Genomic DNA, 17,012 nt, shown 5'->3' with positions numbered 1-17,012 from the left:
TAAGTGATATAATTGTTCTAAATATGGCATTGTAAAAAAAAACATTCACCATGAAATAAAGTTCTAATCAGAAGTGAATAATAATCTGCCTCAGATTATAAATATTTTTAAAAATAGTTTATCACGTCCTCCTAAATTCATCCAGTGCTCAAAATAAGGACTGCACCAACACAGTAAATATATAAGATTAGCGTAATTTTTAAATCTCATTAATGCAATGTGAGCATTGCAGGCAACACCAGCAGCGGGCCAACAGTAAGCATTGGCACTGCATAAGTTAATATCTAAAAGACTGAAGGTGAGGAGCAGGAGACTTTGGGGGGATGTGAGGGAAAATTTTTTTATCCAGGGATTGATGGCAGTCTGGAATGTGCTGCTTGGAAGGTGGTGGAGGCGGGTTGTCTCACATCCTTTAAAAAGTACCTGGTTGAGCACTTGGCATGACATAACATTGAAGGCTATAGTCAAAGTGCTGGTAAATGGGATTAGGTGGGTAGATCAGGTATTTCTCATGTATTGGCACAGATCCAACGTGCCAAAGGACCTCTTCTGCATTGTGTGATTCTGTGAAAACTGTCAGTAATTATGTCATGTTTTTAACTACAAATTCACCCTTTTGCTACCCTTCAGGATAAGCAATAGTAGTGTTGCTAGTAAAAGTGTTACCACAAATCAGTGTAACCAAGATAAATTGAATTGTTTAAACACCAAGTTCCCACTTTGTCATTTATTTTACAAGTGCTTAGTTTGGATTACTGGACATTAATTTTTGAGTACTCAACATGAATGGGGTCCACCATGAGTTAACTGTCTACAATAATAGGCTAGACAACTGGGAGTATCTACCGATCTATCGGACTAGCTTGAAAATAATTAAGGTCAGCGCTGAAATTTTCAGAGATTTGCTATTACGATTTACTCAACTGAAAGAGGTTTCAGCTTACAAAGCTTTGGTTTCTACAATGGTAACCTGGCACCCTGGTGTTACCATGCCAACTGTAGTGCAGACATTGAAACTGTTAAACACTTGGTCCATTTGATTGTGCAACCCTATGTAGAATCTTACTGGACAAGATAACAAAGCAATAAATCATGGCCTCTAAATCTCGCCTATAATTAAAGTTGAAGTTTATTTATTAGCCACAGTAAGGCTTACATTAACACTGCAATGAAGTTACTGTAAAAATCCCCTAGTCACCACACTCCAGTGCCTGTTCGGGTCACTGCACCTAACCAGCATATCTTTGGACTGTGGGAGGAAACCGAAGCACCCGGAGGAAACTCCACATAGACAATGACCCAAGCCGGGAATCAAACCCGGGTCCCTGGCGCTATGAGGCAGCAGTGCTAACCACTGTGCCACCGTAATTTAACACTGAGTTTGCTTCCCATCCCAATCAAGGACAAAGTGGACAATGCTACGCAAAATATCTCATCATCACATTACATGGCAACAGATTACCATTTCTCAAGTCTGGGAAAGCACCGTACACATTGGGAAGAAACTTTTTCCCTGTACAAATTGCAAGGATTATTCACTCACTGGTTTTGCAGATTTGGTAGAAAACACTTTTGAATTGTTATACCCCATTGCAATTAGTTTTAAATGTCAATGGAGCATTCACATCAAGTGTTTGGTAACAAGTTCCATGTTCTGTTACAGAATCGCTACAGTGCAGGAGAAGGCCATTCAGCCATCAGGCCTGCACATTCTCTGAAAGAGCATCCCACCCAGGCCCTCCCACCCACTTCTCCCTCCCCAGCCCCACCCCTGTAACCCTGTGCATTTAGCCTGGTTAACCCACCTAATTTACCCACCTTCAGAAACTTAAGGGCAATTCAGCATGGCCAACCCACCTAATTCGCACATCTTTGGACTGTGACTTAGACTCACATATTAACAATAAAATTGAACACCATATTTATGGTACACTTTTTTATAAAACATTTTCTGTTTTTAAGCCAACTATTTATTCAGCCTCTTCCCATCTTTCTGTCCACGGTTTGGGGGAAGTTTGATCACCAATTTATGCCTCGGATTTATCTCGATTTTGGCTTTTGGAACAAAACTATAAAACCTCAACGGCGTCTCAATTTGACTCAGTGACCTACACCTTGCTTAGAATGAAAGTTTTCGGGTCACAAACTTAACAAGATAACTTGCGGGAGAGAAAAAAACTGAAATCAAATCCCACAGTCTGCCTCCACACTCGACTTTAAGCAGCACCAGGGAATTTTAGAATCGTCACAGAACTTCCCCTGACTTAGCTAATAAAACTCAAGTCGCGTTTCCAACACACTAAAAGTTCCTTTCTGCAAGGCTGTTGGCTCTCAATTTCCCCTTCTCTATTACCCCCCTCCTCCCCCCGTCCCTCCCCCTCTTGTCAACTGGAGCCCAGATGGACGAGATCGTAAACATGAGAGAGGATGCGGTCCGAGGGGTCGCCATCCGGCGTCAGAGAAGGCGTTTTCCCTTTGAGATTTTCAACACTTTACTTACCATTATCTGCCTCGCCACCGCGGCGCTTGTGATCTGCAAACTTTTTCAGTCTTCATCGAGAGGACACAGCACGGTAAGTGGCCGCTTCTTCATAAAACCATTATAGGGACACTTACACTAAAAGAAAAAAAAGCTGGAAATCTCAGCAGATACGGCAGCATCTGTATGGAGAGATAAGAGCTGGCGTTTCAATCTAGACGACCCTTTGTCAAAGCTTTTATTGTGTGTGTTTCAAACCGTGCTTTCCAGTGCATCGTTCCTCTCTCTCTTGTGTTTATAAACATTTTGCTTCTGAGGCCGTGTGATTAGTTAGATATCGAGTGGCTATATCACCAGGGAACGTCGGTCAGTGTTTTCTCTCTTACCTATTTGCCGTTTAATATTTCCACCCTCTTGTATTTATAAACAAATGTGTCTTAAATTGTATGCAAACGAGGTATTTTTGTTAACCCACCCATTACTCTCTACATCAGTCTTACAGCATTCAGAGACTGGTGCAGTCCGTGTCAGGTCCAAAACATTCGCAGAGATTTTTTTTTAAGCGGACTTGGCGGATTTTGAGGGTAACCTGGAAGTTTGGAGATGAAATATTTGGTGTGCCTCAAAACACACATACACACACGCACAGATCACAGGGGCTGCGCCGCAGCTCGGGATAAACTGACGGGTTGGCAGGCACTCAGTTACGAGGGTGACCAGACTCTGGTCGGTAAATGTTGTCGTTTGAAGATCAAACAGAGGGAGGCTGGAAGCCTCTTTAACAAACTCTCACTCCTAGCAATCAAGTTAGTGGCCAGTTTTTGTTTAGTCATGACGCTGGAGCGACGGATACCCTTTTTATTGGATCTTGGGGAAGATTCAAAAATATAGTAGTGATCCTCTATCCTATCCCCTTTCAGGAAATCGGGAGGGAGGTTCAAGTGGGGTTCGAGTGAGAAGAAAGCAAGATTCACCAATTAGTCAGACAGACACACAATTTGTTAAATAAACATTCTCCTCCAGCTAAAGCGCCTGAGGACTTGGCATGTCTAACCACTGGCCATACTTTTACATCGAGCTTACGAAAGCCTGTTGGCAGCGAGGTGCTTGGAGAATCCCAGATTAAAGCGATGATCCGCTACTGGCTTTATGTCAATTGGAATTAACTTGACGCCGACTGCCCACGACGTTTTAAGAGCAGGAGCCATGTCATAACTGGGATTAATTAATAGATTACTATCCAACCGCAGCGTCTGAACCACTGAGGGGAAGTTGTGCTAGATGTCTCGTTGAGCAACCAGACACAGTATTGCAGAGTTTGCATAGATTTGGGTCCCCGCTTGATTCAGGGCACTTTTTTTATTATGTAGCGATATAGCCAGAGGACATGGTTTCACGATCTCACTCCTAGCAATAAAGTTAATTGCCAGTTTTTGTTTAGCCATCATGATGGGGCGATTAATCTTTTTTATTGGGTTGTGGGAAAGATTAAAAATATATAAGTCTCCCTCCGTCCAAGAGGAAACAGATTGAGACAGACTCCAGTTTAGTCTCACGCTGTGCTACTGCCATTCTAATCAGTAATCTCTAAACTGTCTGTGCTTTATATGGTCTGTCTGAGGCCAGAACTCTCCATTCACCTGACGAAGGGGCAAACCCCTAAAGCTTGTGAGTCTATTATCAAATAAATCGGTTGGACTAAAACCTGGTGTTGTCAGACTTTTTACTGTGTCTACTGCCTTGGAGCAGGCAAGCTACATGAAACAGCTATCACAACCGAAGCGTTTGGAGCAGCCTGCCGCACTTTGTAAAAATATTTACAAAGGCTTCGAAGGCAGTGTGATCAGACCAAGTGGCTATGTCACCAGGGATCATTAATAAATCTGTCATTCTTTTCTCTTTCATAATGTCCCAGACCTGCTGAGATTTTCCAAAATGTTCCGTTTCAGATTTCAGCAGTAGTTGCATAATGTTCGCCGCTGAAGTATTTGCGGGTGGAAATATTAAACGGCAAGTAGGTACACACAAAAAAAGAGACTATAAGACCACAACTTATGGTCTCTTTTTGTGTTCCTATCCGCAAATACTTTAGCGGCAAACAGTATGCAGAGGTTTTAAAAGCGAACTACTGCTGGAATCTGAAATGTTGGAAAATCTCGGCAGGTCTGCGACATTATCGTCTGGTTCTGTGAGCAACTTCAAAAAAAAAGTGGGATATCGGATAGATCCAGTTGTGGATCTGACATTATAAATATTTTGGTCAAATTGGCGTCATGAGATCATTCGTTCGGTTCGATATGTGAATGGGGGCTGAGCTCCCATGTGTCATGAATCAAACAATGGGACTCAGGCGTAAATGGTACATGAAAAAAATCTATCGAGACACCGTTTGGAGGCCCTGTGGCTTCTTCGGTTCACAGGGACTCGGAAGCGTTAACCCTGTTTCTCTCTCCACAGATGTTGCCAGACTTACTGAGTATTTATACTCCGCCTCCCCCAGCAATTTCTGTTTTTATTTCAGATTTCCAGCTTCCACAGTATTCTGTTTGAATATGAAAGAAATGAGGGGGATTTGTACCCAGCTCGATTCCTGGCCTGACCATGTGACAGGGTGAGGCAAGGCCACTGGGGGATTTGAACAACACTGATTTTTACAAGGAGCTGCTAATGGAGCCAGTATAGGTCAGAGAGGATGGAGATAATGGGGGGAGTTTTCCCATCCCACTCGCCATGGGAATCATAACGGTGGGGGGGCGCGGTGGGATGGACCATGCAAATGTACGTTGACCTCAGACGGGGATTTTCCCTTTTTGGAGTGAGGTGGCTGGAAGATCCCACCCAATGTATGGGCAGGATTTTCTTCTTAAAGAAAAGGACTTGAATTCACATAACCATGAGCTCCCAGAGGACTTTAGAACCAAATAAAATGCTTTAGAAATAATGCACAAGAAGATCCCACAAAAAAACAACGTGATCCTGACTAGATGATCCACTGATGAGTAGTGTTGGTTGAGGTTATTTACTGCACCACTGAGGGCTCTGCAGCTCTCCTTCAGTGTTTTGCTAGGGGATCATCATGTCCATATGCGAGATCAGAATTGGCTTCGGTTTATCATCATTGGCAGGACCTCCAATTGTGCCGTTCTCCTTCAGTACTGCCCTGAAGCGTATTAGCTTAGATCGTGCACTCAAGCCTCTAGTCTGGGAGTCAACACCCACAACTGGCTCAGGGCTGAGAGTTCTGCCGCTGGTTCAAGCATTTATTTAAATGCTTATATCCACTTCTATATTTATCAGTCACATCAGCATAGTTGGAACTGCAGTCATTAAGAGCCTAAGGTAAGGTCAAACTGGCACACTGCTAAGATTAGTTCCAAAGTGGTGAGTCACAGCATCACAGATGCATTGGCTCAGGCACTGTGTGGAAAAGTATCAGTTTATGCTGCAGCCAAGTTGCAGTAAAGGTCAGAGAGTTCCATCTTCTGTGCAGATCCCTCTGTATCTTCACCCATCTCTCCCTTTGTGACTTTTTCCAGCCCCAGAAGTCATTGACAATAGTGCCACTCTTTGTACATCCTTGTCTGTCTCCATGCTTGTGTTCTGGCTGGAGCTGCCAGGGCTGGTCTGCTGCTTTTCTTCTTCTTTTGAACCAGCCTCTTTGAGCAGGTTTTTTCTTCTGTTCATTTGTGTCCATGTTGAATTCAATGCATGTTTAAAGTTGGGAATTAAGCACAGCTGTACACAACTGGAGAAGGATTAGGAAATCCTTGAAAGAAAGATGAACCAGCCTGCAAGGAACCATAGAAAAAAATGGTTGCAGGAAGTGGACATTTGGCCCTTTGTGACTGGGAGAATCTGTGACTTTGCTTGGCTATCTTGGAAATGAGCCAATTTTAAGGTACAGACTTGCTTCAAACACAATCTTCCTCAACCTAGTGATTGGAATTGAGGACCTGTCCGAATATCTCCACACGTGGCTCGGTGTTGAATATTACTTTCTGAAACTCTTGTGAAATGCCTTTGGATGTTTTGCAACATTCAGAGTGCAATATAAATGTTGTTTGATTTCATGTTGCATATTGAGGTAACCTCATCTGGGATCAGCCTTGGATCACAGAAACGTCCAAAACTGGTGTCAACATCTAGGATAATAAACAGAAGGTAGCGGGGGCGGTGTGCAGGAAATTGGACAGGATTCTGATTGCTGATCAGTATCCAGATACCTCTAAAGTATGTATGTGGTCAGGATTGCATTGGAGCAATGAGGAAAAGCTTGCCAACACTCAGTCACTTATCTGAAAGTCCTGGTGTCTGTAAATCGAAATCCTCATGAGGGCCAATTGCTTAATCAGACTGGATGAGAATGTTGGCGTCTAGAAAATGCTATTGCAAATACACAACTCAATCTATTTTAAATATCATTAGCAGGCTTGGGACTGAACTGTCCAGGTCCGCTAGCCTCTGCTCCCTCCCCACCCCTGCCAGGAGTGGTTCACTCTAGTGGGGTTTTATTATAGCACCCCACTTGCAGAGATCTGGTGGCCTGACTCCGCTGGAGGGAAGGGGAGCCATTGAGGCCCTCCAGAGAGTTGGACACTGAGGGTGCCCTTGCCTGGGTCTCCTGGCCAAGGGGCAAGGTGCCAATGCCCAGGGGGCATCTTGGCACTGCCCATCAGTCTTGGGCAGTGTCAAGTGGGTGGGGCCTAATTGGGGCAGGGCTTAATGGGGGCCAAGGCTGGCCCGGACATATCCAGGGTCAGTGACTGGACCATGGGCTGGCTTGCAAGACCAGCGATTGGAAGGCTGGCTGTGTGGGCTGCTGCACATGCATCAATCTCGGCATGGACAGGTCAGCACATGCGCAATGGCCCGCTCAGTGCTATGTTGTCGGCCTCTCCTGTGGGGATAGGCCCCGCTCACTGATTTTCAATGGGACTTATGCTAGTGCTCTCTGCAGTGCACAGAGTGTGGGAGATTCACTTTGAAACTGCTGGTGAAAAAAAAACAAAGTGATTTACTCCAGTTTTTACACAAATTCGACACTTAGAATTTTGTTGGGGGAATCACCCTCCGTATTCTTGTTAGAGTCTTTCTGTAACATCCTAGGATGATAAAAGAACAGCATCTACGATTCCTGACATTATAAATACCAGCATGCAACTGATACTAATTTCTATCATTTCTTTCTTTAGGGGATGTCCATGTTTGTCATCCATGCTGAAGCAGAAGGTAAATAAATGTTCACAACTATCCAATATAATTTTGCAAATCCAAAACAATAAAACAATATTTTCAACCTGAAACAGTTCTTGTTTCTGTTTATAAAAAGAGAGGAAATGTACAACATCAAATGTTAAATATTTTTAATCTGTCAGTTTGGTGTGCAGAGAACAAAGTCTTTGTAGAATTTGTGGGATGTATTTTGCTCAGTGTGTGACAATTAAAGGCACATTACTTTATTGAAGCTCCTTGGAGATCCTTAGCATTTCTTCACAGAAAATAAAGCACACCTCATGTATTCAGAATGCTGATAAGGAGAGTATGAGAGCTATTGTATGTTGTATTATGTGAGGGCAATGTTTCCTTTAGTAGGAGAGATTAGAATCTGAGGGCAGAACTTCAGAGTATAGGGATGACCCTTTAAAACTGAGATGAGGAGGAATTTCTTCAGCCAGAAGGTGGTGAATCTATGGAATTCATTGCCACAGAAGGATGTGGAGGCCAGGTCATGGAGTGCATTGAAGACAGAGATAGGTAGGTCTTTGGCTGATAAGGGGATCAAAGGTTACAGGCAAAAGGCAGGAAAATAGGGTTGAGAAACTTATCAGTCATGATCGACCGGTGGAGCAGACTCGATGCGCCTAATGGTCTAATTCTGCTCCTATATCTTATGGTCAAAAAGCGCAACTTGGTTTGACTCCTGAAATATTTTATGGTTGACTCAGTTTGGAGAGGGAATGGAATCGGTTTCCATTTTCAGTTTTATTTTGGAGGACCTCCTGACTTTCTCTCACTTTTCTTCTCTCACAGCCACAGCGAAAAATGTTACATTGAGTTCAAGGGATAGTGCCTGGGTGAAGAATAACACCATTATCGTTCCATGTGATGGCCTGTACATGATTTATGTGCATGTAACTTGGAGTGAACATCCACAATTGGAAATTCAGAAGAAAGAAAACCCTGACACTGAACATACCTGGACCCTTCTGAAAGCAAATGAGTCCTCCTCCTTGGTAACTAAGCTGCGCCTCAATACCACCATTCATTTGTTGCTCAACTTATCCGAAAACAGGAAAAATCACACTTTTTATCTGGGGATTGTTTTGCTTCAAGTTCATCAGGATGTAAATTCCTGCCAAAAGATTATTCAAAACAGCTGCAAAGAAGAAAACAATTGGGATATGTTGTACCCTCTAATGCTATCCCCTGGGAAATGTATCGGGCAATGATTGGAGGGGCAAAATGAGTATGAACTGCACATTGCCTTTGGGAGGCAATTTTGAAATGGACTTAAGCTGAATTTAGACCCCAATGGGTGATATGGTGTAAGGAGGTTGAGGTGTGCGTATGTGTGTGTGTGTGTGTGTGTGTGTGTGTGTGAGTGAATGTCTGTGTGTGTGTCTATGTGTGTATGTATCTGCGTGTATGTGCCTATGTGTATGTAACTGCATGTGTGTTTGTTTGGAGGGAGAAGATGAGTGTTCCATTTGAGGAACTGGCTGCTGAATTGCATTTTTAATTACTATAAAAGATAAGGGTCCTAATAGGAATTAATTGGCATAGTGAAAGAAGGAACCGAATCTATTACTGATGTAGAACTGAGTGCTCAAAATATTTAATTAACGCAGATTATTACATTTCCAGAAGGGAGGGTTGGGGGCTGGAAAATGATGCTTGCCCCAAGCTATGAGATTAACAGTTCGTGCGGGAAGGAAACTTAATAGGATAATCAGACATGGACTCTGGGTAGAGTAAAGCTTGATGGGCTGAATGGCCTTTTTTATGTTCTCGATTTTCATGGTGCCCTGGGCTGTCTTTATCCCCCGACCAACATCACTGAAAAACTAGTGACCTGGTCAAGATTTCATTGCTGTGTGCGAGCTCTCGCTGGATGGTTCCTACATTGCAACAATGACTGCACTTCAAAAGATATTTAATTGGTCGGAAAGCACTTTGGGATGTCCAGAGGTTGTGAATCACACTATAAAAAGGGAAAGTTCTTGCATTTTGTTTGTTCCATGTTGCCAGCTTACATCACAGTCGGACAGTGGTGGTAGGTGGTATGGAGGAGTGTCTCTCTCTCTCTCTCTCCTTCACTTCAGAATGTAAAGCTTTTCCCACTCATCCCACTTCTGACTGCAAAATCCTAGTATGGGTGGGGGGACTTGCAGGGAGTGAAATATTCACTTCAGGGTAAATATGAGATTTTTAGAAAAATATACATTTTTCTACTTGATATTATATAATGAAATACTCAACACCAAGTACTATGCCTCAAAAGAGGGATTGGCAACATATTGAGGAAAGTGACCAAATTGGTTATGTTTGTTCTCTAAGCTGGTTCATTGCACATACCTAGTTTCAATGCTGCACTATTGACTGTCTTGCCAATTTTTAAAGGTAAAACAAATGCCTCTTTTAAGTGACCAAAATTTATTACTGAGGAAGATTGCACACAATCCTCAGAGTCCTGTTTGTGTTCTGGGGTGGGGTGGGCGCGGGGGTGGGGAGGGGTGGTGGTGGGGGGGGAGCTGGGGGGGGGGGGTGGCAGGTGGTGGAACATGATCAATTTTTTAAAAATAAGGTATCCAGCCTAAGGTTATATTCATGAATGTCTTAGGGCTGCGACACACAAGAGGCAGACGGCAGGCAAAGAAGCCTGGTTGGAATGTAGATTATTTGATCGAAGAATTGTATTTATTTATTGCACGTAATGTAGTTATTTAATGGGAAAAAGTAATAGTGCTTTTGAACTAAGAAAATTAATGTTTTGATATTGTAACTAACTTTATTTTTTACATGGAACTCTGTTTTGTACTGTTTTGAGATGTTCACAAATAAAAGGGTAAAAGACTCAAATGTTCTCAAGGCATTCTCATTTGACAAACTTATATAAAACTAGCAAGGCGATAAATTGCAAGATGTTTTTGGCACTGTGTTACTATGGTCAAATATTGTAGAAGTCAGCATGAAGACAAACTGGGGACTGTTTTGGGCCAACAGTATTAAGGTTTAGACTGCTGCTGAAGTAAGAACAAAAAGAGTTGACTTAAATTTACTTGTTGGTAAAACCAGTCTATCACATTTTTACCTCTTTAAGTGACGCTTAGAAAAGTGACATTTTCAGCAAAAACCTCTGACCTTGTCTGCAGCTGGGCTTCTCTGATGCTGTTACAGTGAATGGAGTTTTGGACGCTCGCCAAATTCTTGCAGTGGGTGGGCCACGGTCGAGATCGGACAATCTAAATCCAACAATTCTGTAACAGAGCAATCCAATAGTAAATAGGCAATTATTACACACAGCCGTTGCTAACTCTGCTTTAAAGTTTTCCATTATTGCTTCTATTGCAGGTCCTTGATTAGCTCTTGTCTGGGATTATATAAAACGATGACAGCGTTGGACACATTTAAGAAACTTCTTATGTAGAAATCACATCACTGTAATAGGCCTTACTATCTCACTTACGCTCTCAGTGTCAATTTTTTTTTGTTGATGTTTTACCAAGTTAGAGGCCCAATATAAGTTATTATTGTTCAAAGACCGAATACTGAAAGTTTTCTTATACGCAATTGTCTCGTCAGCCACAGTTTCCCAAAGCACAGGAAGTGTGAATTCAATGTCGGATAACAAGTTGTAGACTCGTTACACAACAGCGAAATACTGCTGGAAATCTGGAATAGAAATCATAATTACGGGAAACACTACAACATTTACTGAGGTTACACTAAGCCAGTTAACATTTCAGGCCGATGACCAAGTTCCGATGAATAATCACTGACTTGCAATGTTTGCTCTCTGCAAACACTGTCAGACCTGCTGAGTATTTACAACACTTTCTGTTTGTCCTATAAACCATTAGCTAACTATGAAACTTTAAACCTTGTTTGCTTCTCATCACTGCCTCTTAAGCGGGTACTGGTGTTGTGATTATAGATTGTCACCACAATATTTATCTGCACACACATTGACAGTAGGTCACTGTAGTATCAGGCTTGCAGGTCTGCTTTTTAATTTTAAAATTTTGAGTTATGTTTTCCCATTTTTTTTACTGTGTATGGATCAGATCAAAAGATCTGGAGCTGGTCTTGTAATGCGGCTTTAAAGGGCATCATATCTATCTCAACCATTTGACAATCTCCAGTTCTTGCAAGAGCAGTCACTTTTTTTTATTGCAATAATTTTGCTTTTTTTGGGTAATGATTCTGAAGTCCATTGTTTCATAGACGACTCAAAATCACATAGTTCTCCATTTCAGAAGTAATGTTCACTGCCCCTATCCTATGTTAAACCTGACTTTCACCTTAATAGGAATATGGAACGCTCAATTCAGGGGAAATATGAGTTGTTTTTAAATGTGTGTTTTTACTATGTGCTAATTAATGTGCCTGAAGTTTCATATTTGTTGTTATTGTGTTAATTTATGCTCCACAGGAGTCTACTTTCGCCCTACCCCTCACAATTTTGTATTCCTCAATCATGTCACCCCTCAGCCTTCTCTGTTCCAAGGGCAACACCCCCCACCTCTGCAATCTCTTCTCCTAGCTACAATTCTCCAGACCTGGCAACATTCTGGCAAATCTTCACTACATTCCCTCCAGAGCAATTATACGTCCTTCCTGCAATATGGTGACCAGAACTGCAAACACACTTTGTGGATAGTTTCAAAATTCTATCTTCTCTTAAACTTCAAACTCCATGGAGTATAAAGCATCAATACCATATATTCTCAAATAATGGTCAATCTTATGTATGATTCCATCCCAACATTTCGTCCAATAAATCATGGATTTCTTGTATATCTTGCAGATGAGTCAATGGCCAACTTATGGTCAAACACAATCCAAACTCATTGCATTTACCACCCGCTCACCCTGATGCAAACCTACTCATTGATGGAATCATAGAACAGCACGCCATTCATGGTGGCGGGTTCAGCTCCTCATGTCTCTGATTAGCAACACTTAATGTTGTGGCTACTTGTGGGGGCAGGGTTGGGAAGACTTTCCATACTGGCAACCCTGTGAGAGCGGGGTAATGGAGAGGGTGGATTTCAACCCCTTGAAAATGATTACTCAGGTGAAAGTCAATCCCTTTTTGGGCAAAATGTTTAGTCTTGGAAACATACCTTTAACACAGGTATAATACAGGGCAGCACAGTAGCACAGTGGGTAGCACTGCTGCTCCACAGTTCCAGGGTCCTGGGTTCGATTCCTAGCTCAGGTCACTGTCTGTGTGGAGTTTGCACATTCTTCTCGTGTCTGTGTGGGTTTCCTCCGGGTACTCCGGTTTCCTCCCACAGTCCAAAGGTGTGAGGGTTAGGTTGATTGGCCATGCTAAGAAATTGCCCCTTAGTGTCCAGGGATGCAAAGGTTTGAGGGATTAGTGGGTATAATATGTGAGGGTAGGGCCTGGGTGGGATTGTGTTCGATGCAGACTTGATGGGCTGAAGGGCCTCTTTCTGCACTGTAGGATTCTATGATATTATAGGAAATGTAGATGGGAATACATTAAAGTTTTAAAGTTTATTTAGTAGTGTCACAAGTAGACTTACATTACTGTGAAATGCCCTTGTTGCCACACTCTGGCACCTGTTCATTTACACTGTGTGAGAATTTAGCGTGGCCAATGCACCTAGTTAGCCTGTCTTTTGGACTATAATGCAGCTTGTGATTTCACCTAACGTGATTGGTGAGAAGCTGACAGAGTTGGATTGGCATCTTATTTCACGCCCATTTTACATTCCATTTACTCAAATGAGTTCATATTGCATGACAGTGAGACCTTCTCAAATTATTCTGTGCTCAGATGCATGAGGTTGAATCATGTCTGTTTTGGTCACACAGTTACACCGCAAAATCTCAAGCATGTCCAAATATTGCATACCAATACTGCCTTTCACTCCCCACCCCTGGTCTACTTCCAAAATAAATATGTACATATTGTTTCAACATGTGAGCTCACCGTCCCATTACCTGCAGAACAGTTGGTTGGTTGGGTGGGCTAATCAAACAGAATTCTACATTGAGTGAGCAGGTTGGTGTGGAACAGAGCGAAGAGATGGTGAGTGGCATGTCCAGGTGTCTGCGCTCACATGCAACCTCAGAATGGGTGGGCGCCCGTGGGAGTTGGACGTGCATCTGCATCAATTCGGTGGACAATTAAGCCCACTGAGGAGACAATTGTTGCAGGTGGTCCTTCATCTTTATGCTTGACGGATGGGCTAATCGGCCAGCCGGCCTTCATCTTTTTGCTTCATTCTCGACTTGCTTGAATTTGTATTGAAGAGAGGGTTATTTTTCTGGGCAAACTTTGTTTGTAATGCCTACTTGCTTTCCAATTCACAGAATCATAGTTTTTGACAAAGAATCATCTGGACTCTAAACGTCAGCTCTTTTCTCTCCTTATGCATGTTGCCAGACCTGCTGAGATTTTCCAGCATTTTCTCTTTTGGTCATAGAATCATAGAATCCTACTGAGCAGAAGGAGGCCATTCGGTCCATCGAGTCTGCACCGACCGCAATCCCACCCAGACTCCATTCCCGCAACCCCATGTATTTATCCCAGCTGATCCCTCTGACACTAAGGTGCAATTTAGCATGGCTAATCCACCTAACCCGCACATCTTTGGATTGCTGGAGAAAATCAGAGCACCCGGAGGACACCTACGCAGACAAGGGGAGAATGTGCAAACTCCACACAGACAGTGACCCAAGCCAGGAATCAAACCCAGGTCCCTGGTGCTGCGAAGCGGCAGTACTAACCACTGTGCCAATGTGCCATCCAACTGGCAGTGGATGTTGGATCCAAATAAAGGAGTGTGGGGTTGGGGTGGAGTTGGAGATTGGAGGTTCCATGATAAAGAACAAAGAACAAAGAACAACACAGCCCGGGAAACAGGCCCTTCGGCCCAAAGAGCCTGTGCTGCCATTTTAACACCACCAGTCCCCCCCTCCACCCATGATCCTTATCTATTGTTTTATGGCCATCCACGTTGAGGGAAACTAATTTAGGGACAATTTATTACTGCCAATCAGCCTAATAGCACATCTTTGGGGTGTGGGAGGAAACCGGAGCACCCGGAGAAAACCCAAGCAATCACAGGGAGAATGCGCAAACTCCCACAGACACTGGCCCAAATCCATGTGTCTGCACAGCAAACAGTGATAGTAACTGAGCTGTTGTCTTGCCCAGCCTCTGATCCAGTTTAGGCACACACTAACGACATGAAGCACTAGGCCAATCTCGAACAACCAAGAGAAGCCCATGTACGACCCATCGCATGATGACACCTTCAGGAATCTAATCAAACAGAGTAAGCAATGGGGTTGCCAAGTGCAATGAAAGGTATCCCAGGAGGTTTCATCACATGACTTGGCTCCAGCCATTCATTGGCCAATCCTTCTGACATATCATTGAGCATGTTACAAGCAGAAATCATTGGATTTCTGGAAACTAATGCTATCAAGGAATATGGGGACAGTGGGGAAAATGTCATAAGAGATAGATGATCAATCGTGATCTGTCTGAATGTCAAAGCAAGCTTAATGGGCTAAATGGCCTACTCTTCCCATTTTCAATCTACCCGATGCACCCCAATTGGATGATGCTTTACTGTCAGTGAAACAACCCTTATCTTGCCATTTTCAATTGCTTTGTAATCTGGTAGAGAGAAATGTTCAAATGAAATCCATTTTTATTAATGCGCCTATGACTTTTCTCAAGCTTACCACAGCAGTGTTCTGGCGAGTGATTCTCAATTCCTGCAGACTCCAGGCCAATCCAAGAGGGTTGTATGCAACTCTCTGTTCTTATTTTGGAATTGCAGAGGAAAACACAACAAAAAGGGCAACATTCTGATCAACTATTGTGCAGAATAATATTCTGGAAAGTGAGCAAATTGAGGAAATGTAGAACTTTGGAACTTTCTGGAATAACCGGGGGTGGGGGGGGGGGGTGGGGGGGGGGGGGTCAAATTTTTAGTAAACTCTAGTTTGGAAACCAATGTCCTTCATCTAGCAACCTATGACAGATTAGCTGCTCAAATTATAATAGCCAAGAATCCAGCAGTGACAGGAAAAGAAATGCATTTTCTTGCATTTTAAAATGAAAAACTGGCCTTCTGGTCCAAAGTCTTCAATGTTGTTTGAAGACTTTGGACCAGAGACAAAGATTGGGCCTGCAAAAGGAAGAACATGCATTTATAAGAGTCCTGTTCAGAAACTCAGGACATCCAAAAGGTCTTTCCAACAAATGAGGTCCTATAAAGTTTATTTATTGGCCACAAGTAGACTTACATTATCACTGCAGTGAAGTTAGTTGCTACACTCTGTCACCTATGCAGGTACACTGAAGAAGAATGTAGCATAGCAATGCCCCTGCACATTCTTTGGACTGTGGGAGGAAGCTGAAGCATCTGGAGGAAACCCCTGCAGACTTGGGGAGAACGTGAAGACTCCCACACAGACAGTGACCCAAGCTGGGAATTGAATCTGGGTCCCTGGCACTGTGAGGTAGCATTGCTAACCACTGTGCCACCAGGCCACCTTCTGGACCTTAGTAATATAAGGGGAGCACAGCAGCCAAATGTTCACAACAAGATCCAACATACTAATAAATGACTAGACTAATTGTTATACTCCAAAGATATGTGGGTTGGGTTGGTTGGCCATGCTAAATTGCCCTTAGTGTCAAGGGGATTAGCAAGATAAATATGTTGGGTTTTGGGGATGGGGCCTGGGTGGGACTGTTGTCGGTGCAGCCTTGATGGGCCAAATGGCCTCCTGTATTGTCAGGATTCTAATTCTATGATCTGGTTGAGGGATAAGGGCTGAACAACCTTTACCTAAGAGGGCAGACAGATTCAACATTGCATCCAGGACAGTGCAACACCCCCTCACACTGCGTTTGAGTTTCAACCTAGATACATGCTCCAGTCTGGGGAGTGAAACTTGACTTTCTAACTCTGGGGTGAGGGTGTTACCACTGTGTCACAGCTAATGCATTGGTTATAAGAGATATCCCGTTCAGACTTTGTTCGTCCAATATTGAAAGCTGTATCCCCCAAAGTGTAAATAAATCGGTGAATCCCCTCTGGGATATGATGTAATAATGGAGAAAATGCAGGATAAAACACCTTTTCCCACCCCCAACCCTCCTCTATTCCCAACACTGCTGCTAAACAAAATCGTAACATATTGCTGATAGAACACACCCTCTTAGTGGGAAATTTTCACATGAAGAGCATTAAAGCAAAGAGAAAGAAGCAATACAAGACGTTACAGTAGTGAAAGAGGCAACTGACCAAAAATGAGA

The 17,012-nt window shown here is 43.0% G+C and overlaps 1 protein-coding gene across 1 annotated transcript; it reads left to right on the top strand.

Annotated features, from left to right (window-relative positions):
- The first annotated feature begins 2,399 nt into the window (after positions 1-2,399).
- LOC145348577 (uncharacterized) lies at positions 2,400-9,071 on the top strand. The gene is made up of 3 exons (XM_080196766.1): positions 2,400-2,573; positions 7,672-7,708; positions 8,510-9,071. Exons 1-3 carry the CDS (start codon positions 2,400-2,402, stop codon positions 8,926-8,928), a joined length of 630 nt encoding a protein of 209 aa, XP_080052892.1. The 3' UTR covers positions 8,929-9,071.
- Positions 9,072-17,012: the final 7,941 nt, after the last annotated feature.

Source organism: Carcharhinus amblyrhynchos, chromosome 9 (genome assembly GCF_965287045.1).
Source record: "Carcharhinus amblyrhynchos chromosome 9, sCarAmb.v2.hapA, whole genome shotgun sequence".
NCBI lineage: Eukaryota > Metazoa > Chordata > Chondrichthyes > Carcharhiniformes > Carcharhinidae > Carcharhinus > Carcharhinus amblyrhynchos.
Note: the sequence above shows the minus strand (reverse complement) of the source record. Positions and strands in the feature narration are given on the sequence as shown.